Consider the following 9,460-nt stretch of genomic DNA (forward strand, 5'->3'; position numbering starts at 1 on the left):
AGATATAAAATGAGTGTAAGACCCGAGAAATTTAATTAATTAATGTAGGTAGTAGGAGCCTTTATGGAAATTAATGCTAGCTTGCATGATGTTGAATAGTACTAGCTCAGGTGGTTGAGAGTATTTGGTTATGTGAGAGGACTTGGGTTCGAGTCTTGTGTATGCTAATTATGTGTTGTTTTAATTGTTTATTATTTTTATAATAAACTGCTTGATCATGATAAGTGATAATATAACCTTATATTTATAGGAATTATCATAAAACATGAATGGGTTGAATGGTTGGGCAATTGTCTTGATAATTGAGTTGTTGTGGGTTCAAACCTTTTAGAGTGCAATGAATTCACTTGTTAATGGTGTAAATTAATATTTTCGTTTTTGGTGACTAAAGGAATATTATTAGGCTAATAATTATGAGAGGAAGGAGAGTTAGGAGTGTTGGAGCTAGATCAATTGTGGTGCAAGAATGACTCTAGGATTTACAATTGGAGCAAGGAATAAAAGGCGTTCCAGAAACCGCCTGGCAGGATTGAAGGTCCGCCAGGCGATGCATGAATTATGTGTTATTTTCTAGGTTTTTGTGATGAACCCTCTGGCGGCAAGGGTGACTCCGCCAGGTGACAAGAACACTGTGCAAAAACATCTATTTTCATACTTTTCGCTCAGTAGGAACCGCCGGGCGCCAGGCTCTTGATTTTTGGGCGCTAGGCGCCGCAGATTTTTCTAGTCTGCACAGTTTTCGTAAAACTGTGTTTCTCGATTCATTAACCGTCTGATTTAGGTGAAATTTTGACAAACAATTCATAAGTTATTACCTTTGAACGGTGAATATTTGCATTGGATGTCTGCAGTTAGAGATATACATCACTCATTATTTGGTTATTTATTTATTTAATTGACTGAGGATGTTTCCCTATTTGTGATAATTTAATGACTGGGGGTTTTCATGAACATGAGGGTTTTTTGAGAATTTGGGGTTGGATGCAACGTGTGTTGTGCAATTTATTACTTTGGCTATTTAATAAATGTATGGGTGAATTAAGTGCATGTGTATGCTGGAAACATGATTGTATGTAAAGTAGGTCCAACTAGATGATTTAATCATGTATTGGAAGCTTAGGATCGTAATCAGGTGCAAGGGAATTCTAGAATTCCCAGAGAACTGATGCACCGCTTGTTGGTACAGGTGTTGCCGCTAGGCGATGGAAGTTTACCAATAACTATTTGGGCTAGCTCTGGGGAAAATTGACATTGGGGTCATTGGGGAATGGTTTTTAGTACAAAAATTGGTATGATTGCATGATGCCTAAGTGTTCAATTTGGTTTATGTCGCTGCATGGGTAGGAGTTGGGAATTAAATGAAACTTGACTTAAATTAAGTTGTGAAAGGAAAGGAAAAAAAAGGTTATGTTAATATCACCTTATGTATGCTTGAGAGATGTTAGAGAATGTGCGAGGATGTATTTAACAGGTAGAAAGGACACAGTAATAATGTTAATCAACTAATAAAAGGAACTTATGCTTGGGATGGGAATTATGGGATTTTAATAAATCCAGAAATAGGTTGTGATACCTCAAATTGGAAGTGGTAGTATATGTGTTGTGATATTTGTGGTATCGCAAGTATATTAGACTGTTGATATAAAGATTCCTGTTATGATGTACCTTTTTAGTAACATTAAAGTGATGCTTACTTTCATGATGAAATGCTTGAGTGTTTATGTTGATTGGTACGTAGGAAAATGTTATGAGGAATTTTATGGTATGGGAACTTTAATTAATAGAAATTGGTGTGCTGGGTGTATGAATTCAATGCTTGGATGTGCCAGAACTCATGTTGTCGTGCCTAAACCAATAGAGTCTGAATTATTGGTATGGCGCCTGGCGGCGGATATGCTTTTGCCAAGCGATAAGCCACAAACAGTAGGGTCACTAGACGAGTGACGCTTGGCAGCAGGGGATTACCGCCAAGCGATCTGGAGCACATTTTTGCCTAGCGGCACTTAGGTAGCGCCAGACAATAGTACATGGGCAGGGGTCCATTGCAGATGAATTTGCATGGATGATCTTGAAGGCTTGGTCAGGGATATACGAGCAGGAAGGTTAGACTACGAGCAGACAGGTTCGTAGAGCTGGACTAGGGCAAGGAGGTCCGTAGATTTGGACCACGAGTAGGCAGGTTCGTTGAAGCATTGAAATCCCTAAGACTAGCTTGAGTATGTACCTTATGCAACATAGTGTGCTTTTCTTATTTTCATTATCATGCTATGATGTGAGACTTGGATCAGGAGATGTTGTGCCATGAGCGGGTAGGTTCATGGATGGTGGTGAACATGTGATGATATGAGCGAGGAGGTTCATATCTTGATACTCTCGCGTGGGGATACGAGCAGGGGGGTTCGTATGTTCCGTGCTCACACTTGAGAGATGCTGCGAGCGGGGAGGTTCATAGCTGGTGGATCATGTGTGTTGGATTACGGGTGGGGAGGTTCGTAGAGGCAAGACTACGAGCGGGGAGGTTCGTAGAGACAAGACTACGAGTGGGGAGGTTCGTAGAGGCAGGACCACGAGCAAGCAGATTTATGGGAGCATCATATATCTTGAGTCCATGGTCAACTATTTGTGTGAATTGAAGGTTGAAAAACCTTGGAAAATTAAGTTCTTGGCCAAGAGTTAATTAGAATAAAATAGTTGGGTGTATCTTGATTTTATTAACTTATATGTTAACTGTTTATGAGCTCACCCTTTTTGTGTGTGTTTGGCGATGACCGTGTAATTCGTTACACGGGAGCAAACATTGTTTCAGGTGGAGCTGGTGACACTTAGAGCCGGAGATGTGTTAGCTTGGGAAAGTTTTTTTATAGAAGTTTACTATCATTTTATTTTCAGATTTTTGTAAACCGTTTTTTTACTGGAATATGAACTAGTATGAATTATTGGAACACTGTGGTTTAATTTGATAAGTTTAATAAATGTTTTTAATTTTCCCGCGTTTTGGGAAAGAATTTTGAATAATAATGACATATTTAACATTATTTTACTTTATTTTATTTAAATTAGTAATATTCGGCCAGGATGTTACAATGAGAACTAAGTTAACTAGGGAGTTTCTCTCTCTAAATTGGATTTACAAAATCAACATATGAATCGCATGGACATGCCCTGTATTTATAAAAATTCAAATGCTGCTCTAGCTTCCATTCTTGAAGATTAGGGATGGCAGTTTCCTTCATGAGTGGTTTTCTTCCAAGCTTGGGCAAGCACCTTGGTGATCAACAATGGAGGTTTCCCTGCCATGGAGGTTTCCTTTGATGCTCAACTTCAAATCTATAGCTTGATGTTTCCTTGTAGTGAAAGTTTCTTAAAATGTGGTTGAGCGTCAATATCGCTGCTCAACCACATGCTTCAATTTTAACTTTTTCTAGTTCATCTTTCTGACTAAGCTGCAACTTTTGGGGCTTAGCACCAATTTCTAAAAGTCTTTCATTTTACTTGCAAAAACAACACAAATGTATTAAATTTCACTTTTTATGATTTCTACTCACCTCATTTTGTATTTATATGCAATTAGGGCAATTCTGATGATTTTTCATTGATTTAATGCAAGATAAGTGTCTAAATGATAAGTAATTTAACTAATACTAGACACTTATCATGGTGATGGTGAAGGAGGTGGTGGTGGTGGAGGGAGGAAATAAACTTATGAATAGCAAAAAATTGTAAAAGTAAATAATTTGGCTAAATTACTCTTTTGGTTATTGTTTTTGTCAAGAACTGTCAAATTGGTTCTCCAAATTTGTTTTTGTCTCAATTTGGTTCTGATTTTTTTAAAAGTGATTCAATTTGGCCATTGCAGTTAGTTTTCACAAACAATGTTAAAGTTAGTGTCACACGTCAATTTGTAGTTTTTAAAGTTTTGTTTAAATTTAATTTTTTTTAATTCTTTTTTACACATGTCACTACAAAGTTGTGTCACGTGGACAAAATTTCAATTTTGATTCTACATTTGTTTTTTAGTTTCAATTTAGTCTAATTTTTTTTTGTAAAAATGAAAAACATTGTCCTTCTTTAAATTGAGACTCAATTTACCTTTTGTATGAATCTTATGTTGATATTCTTACTAAAATTGACATTTTTATTAAATATTTAATTTTATATTTTATTAATTTATTAGTTTTAAGAATAATTTTAAGTAAATAAGGCTTGAGAGACCCTTGTCACTTGTCATTATGATAGTTTACAATGATGTATTATGGGATGATATTTAAGGAGAGTGATCGTGCTAGATAAATATCACGCCATATAAATAACAGAACAATAGAGACTTAATTGAAAAATTTTAAAATTTTCAGGACTCAATAGACTATCAAGAAATTTATTAAAAACCCAAAACATAATTAAGTCAAATAACATTATATTATTTATGTAAAAACTTATATAAATATGATATAAAGTTTTATTAAATATTTTAAATGCTTACATAATGTATCTAATTAGTGATATTTTTGTTTTTATACATAACATAAAAATCAGTGACACCATTAAAAAAATTCTGGAGATGTCAAAGATTATTATTTATAAATGTATAATATATAAAATATACTAAAATTTAAAATATTTTTATTCATATATAAAAAAATTAAGAAACCAAGATTTTTCACTGAAATTTAAACAACTCAAAAGGAGTGTAAAACTGTAAAAAAGGCGAAAATGGCGCAATTTTATATTTTATCCACACTAAGATACTGGTAACAAAAAAAGTTTCCTGCTGTCTCTATAAGATGACTTTGTCTGCAGGAGAAACTCTGACCATAGATCATATGCTCTCTGCTTTTTTAGTTACAAGTATTACATCAACCAATCCAGTGGTTCTGTTGCTGCAGCAATCTAACTTCAACACCTCACCAACACAGTCTCTTGATCTGTGCCATTGCCCATTGCCAAACCAAAGTGAGAGCATCGTAACTACGATGGAGTGGAGCGCACAATAAAAAAGGTAGTGAACTCAACATAACCAAATTAAAAAAATATATATATAAAAAGGGGTTAAAATGAAAACATTGATTGGCCCCGCCACAGCTCAGCACTAACAAAGAGCATTCATGTGGATGTCATAGTATTTGATTTCAGTTATTACCGTAGAGATGACGAAACTGCCCTCACGCACCACACCCTGAATCTCAAACTCTCGTGCCCTTTCTTGTCCGTTTCCGAGAGTGAGAGCCACCATGGACGGCGGCGGTGGAGGAAACCGAGCCGAGGCGGAGCGGTGGCTGTACACTGCAAACAAGCTGCTGAGCGCGCGGGACCTGCACGGGGCGCGCTCCTTCGCGATCCGCGCGCGCGAGTCCGACCCGACTTACGAGGCTTCCGAGCACCTCCTGACGGTGATCGACACGCTCCTGGCAGGAGAGTCGCGAATCAACGACCACCACCGCGACTGGTACGGGATCCTCCAAATCCTCCGCTACACCACCAACATGGACCACATCGCCTCCCAGTACCGCCGCCTCGCCCATCTGCTCGATCCCAGCCGCAACCTCTTCGCCTTCGCCAGCCACGCCTTGTCCCTCGTCAACGACGCCTGGTCCGTACTCTCCAATCCTGCCAAGAAAGCCATGTACGACAGCGATCTCCGGCTGCTCACCACTCCGCCGCCGCAGGCCCCGTCGCGTCCTTTTCCTCCTGCACAACCCCAACCCACGCCCAGGAGAAACCCTAGATCGAGGGATGATTCGGCCGAGGCGACTCGGCTGAACTCCAATCGTCCCGAGTCCGCTGAGTCGACTCGGCAGACTGGAACCGTCGAAACCGACGGTGGAACGAGTTTCTGGACCTCGTGCCCTTACTGTTACGTTTTGTATGAATACCCGAAGGGATACGAGGAGTGTACCTTGAGGTGCCAGAGTTGCCGGAGGGGGTTTCATGCAGTGGTGATACGGTCGCCACCGCCGTTGACTGGGAATGACGGTTCCTATTGTAGTTGGGGTTTTCTCCCGTTGGGGTTTTCTGGGGATTCGAAAGACGTGAACGGGTTATCCTCCAATTGGAACCCGTTTTCCCCTTTGTTTCCTTGCCCTTTGAAGGGGTCGTCCTATAGTAAGCCTAAGAGGAACTGGGCTTACTATGATGAAGAAGCTGCCGCCGCGTTTATCGAGTTATCCGACCCCAGTGACGAGGATTCCGGTGATGGAGACTGGAGGGTAGCGAAGAGGAGTGGGAGGAAGAAGACTAGAGTTAGTAAAAATTCTGGTGATGGAAGGAGGGAAACTGTGGGGAGACCTAGGAGGGGTGTCCATACAGGGCATGAGAATGTGGGTTCCGGTGATTCTGCTAGTGTCAAAGCCAATGCTAGTGCCAAAGCCAATGCTAGTGCCAAAGCAAATGTTAGTGCCAAAGCCAATGCTAATGCCAAAGCTAATGCTTCCTTTGCTATGCCTTCTGGTGCGAGGGCGGAGTCTAGTAAGAAGGCTGCGTTGGGTGGTTCGAGGAGAAGAGGTGCTGGAAACTTGGGGAAGTTGGATTTGAATGTGGAGTTCAGCAATGAGGTGGAGGAGCCTTCCCGTGGAGTACGCGATCGCGAAGGGAATGCTGCTGGACATGCTGAGGATAATATTGAAGGGATTGGGTTTTTTGAAGGCCTTGATGAGTTCCTCAGTAGCTTGCCCATTCTCAATGTTGTGGCAGATGATAAGGTTAAGGGTCATTAGTCTTGTAGATGCATCTTTTTTCCTGTGTGTTGTAGAATTTAGATGTTGTTACTTTTATGTTTGTACCATGATGCTGAGCTATTGTGAATTCTTGACATTGTTAAATTATATAATAATTTGCGGCAATGTCTCTACTTTAGTTTTGAACTATTTGATGAGGATTACTTTGTTTTCTGTAGATTATGGCTGTATGATTGAGGAATCTATATATATATATAATAATTGATTAATGTTTTGATCATGTACACATACTCATTAATAATGCATGTCAGAGTTTGCTTTGGACATTCCCTTAGTTCTTCAGTCTAGACTGTGTTTGACAACCCTAATGCATATTGTGAGTATTACCTGTTGGAGACAAACTCTTCAGTCCATTTTAACGTTTCTGTTAAAATTTTGTTTGATTTGTTTTTTGTGCTGTTGTTTTCTTCTGCCCTGTTAGGTGGCTTAGCTCTCTAGTTTTGCAAGGAAAAACATTTTTGGGTGAAAATTCCACCTGTTAGTTCTTGTTTCTTTTTGTTTAATGTGTTCAATTGTTGCAACAATGAAATATGTTGACAGAGTCTGTAATTCTCAAAAAACATTTATCCTGGAGTTTAAGTTGAGGCCACCCTGTGTTATCTTCCATTGCATTGTATTCTTTTCCTTTCATCACATCACATTCCAATCATACTCTGTTTTATCCTGCCTTTAAAACATCTTGTGTTGTTTTAAAAGGAAATTTGTGGGATGCCGTGATCTCTGTTATAGGTCCTTGTTACTGTTAACTACTTGTGTAATTGCTTGGCTCGTGATTTAAAAAATAAACATGCTTTTATATGGTTTGTTTACCTGATTCAGCATTTTCAATGTTCTAACTCCCTATAAAAAAAAAAAAAGAGTGGTCCGATTGATTTCCAAAGCTTACATTTGGTTCCATTTAGAGTAGTTTTCTTGATTTCAACTGTTAATGTTGATCAAAACAAAGTTATACTTTCTTTTACCATTCCCAGACAAGAGTTGTCTATAAATGACAGTGATGAAGAAGGCTAAGAGAGGTGCTAAACGAGTTTGGAAGAATGGTCTTGCTTTGATAATGTCTTCATTTCCCTAATAGTTTATATTTGCTCTGAAGGCATGACTTCAAATGTAATCCTCAATAGTGGATGTGTACTCAATATAAACCACTATTGATCCTACGGCAGTAGCAAAGTCATGGAATATGAAAGAATGACAACTGCTGCAAAAGACCGTAAATACACTACTCTTTCAAATTAGATCTAATTATCAATAAGAGGAAAACAAAAATTTTGAGTTCAGATTTTTACTTAATTTTTGGTATTGTCTTTTTAGACCTTCAAATATATTAATTTTAATATATTAAAAATTAATATATATTAAAATGAATACATATAAATATATTTTGAAAACATAACATAGAGAAATTATAAATTAAAAGCATCAAACCACGTCTGATTTTTAAGTAATGGTCATTTTTACTATTTTATGTTAGGATCGTTGCAGGGGTTCTTAATAAAACTTGTTTTAAATTTTTTCTTTAAAACTTAAAATTCAATTTAATTTCTGTCCTTTATAATATAAACAACTAAATAAATAACGTAGGGATAGGAAAATTACACAAGCTATTTAATATTAGTTCAAATCAAAAGGATGAAACAATTTAGGGAAACCACACCTCTATTGAATAATCATAACAGATTAAAAACACCTTCAAATGAAAATTGAATTTTTCTTATCCCTCTCAAAAAAAAATTCTATATAATTTTACTTTTCGTTAATAATTGATTATTAGAAGTGATAACAGATTATTATTGTGGTTTTTCTCAAAAATAACTTTTTATTGAGATAACCAATTATTCTAACGATTATTTCAATATTTTATTTTAAACATAAGACTCTCGAGAATTCAGTATTATCTTAAATGACATATATTACATGATTTTAACAATCAAAATTAGAAGACTTTAAAACAACTCTTCAATTCAAGTATTTTTTAAGTCTTCCATATTTTTCTATGAATCATCATTAAGTCTTTCACAATTCTCCATAAGTCATCATCATAAAAACTCTTTATTGAAGCAAGATGTTCATCTTCTTCTTTTTTTTTGTTAACAATCTCTCCCTTTTTTATGATGATCCAAAAATTGTTAAAGACTTATGATATGTCATGTTCTTGATCAACAACTTAAGAAAAAAAAACTAGTTAATCCATAAGAGAGGTAAATAACATTTCTATCCCTTTTTAAAAACACAAGATTGTACAAGATATCAACATAATCATATATCTCTATATCTCCTCCTTAAAGAGTTACAAGTTATCATAAGATATAAACACAAATATATCACCCTTTTTTTTATCATTAAAAATGTGCTACTCTCCCCACATAAAAGAACTCCCCCCACATAAGAGAGCATATAAAATTTAAATAAAGAATTGTAGGATAATCGATTAAATAATCAATTATTTAAGAAAATATAAAATTATTAGCATCAAACTAATAATGAATTATTTGACAGAGATAATTAATTATTGCATGCTAAATTATGAGAAAAAAAAAACATTTTTTCATATTGAGTTAAATTATCACAACTAATAATTCATTTGGGTCCTTAAGGTTAGAGACAATTTATTTTATAAGAAGAAATCAAGCACATCTTCCATTAAGAATATCAAAATGTTTGATTTTACATTTATTAGAAGTATGTCCCATTTTCATAAAAAAAAACATGTTAAGCAAGTAACATTTCTA

At 36.4% G+C, this 9,460-nt stretch overlaps 1 protein-coding gene across 1 annotated transcript; it reads left to right on the forward strand.

The window, feature by feature from the left end:
• Positions 1-5,050: 5,050 nt before the first annotated feature.
• Positions 5,051-6,836, forward strand: LOC114178702 (uncharacterized). The gene has a single exon (XM_028064755.2). It carries the CDS (start codon positions 5,229-5,231, stop codon positions 6,708-6,710), a length of 1,482 nt encoding a protein of 493 aa, XP_027920556.2. The 5' UTR covers positions 5,051-5,228; the 3' UTR covers positions 6,711-6,836.
• The last annotated feature ends 2,624 nt before the right edge of the window (positions 6,837-9,460 follow it).

Source organism: Vigna unguiculata, chromosome 3 (genome assembly GCF_037176805.1).
Source record: "Vigna unguiculata cultivar grain cowpea cultivar isolate G323 ecotype 2 chromosome 3, ASM3717680v1, whole genome shotgun sequence".
NCBI lineage: Eukaryota > Viridiplantae > Streptophyta > Magnoliopsida > Fabales > Fabaceae > Vigna > Vigna unguiculata.

Excerpts from the sequence above, each read along its gene's own strand:
- LOC114178702 (XM_028064755.2), top strand. The coding sequence starts at position 5,229 with ATGGACGGCGGCGGTGGAGGAAACCGAGCCGAGGCGGAGCGGTGGCTG.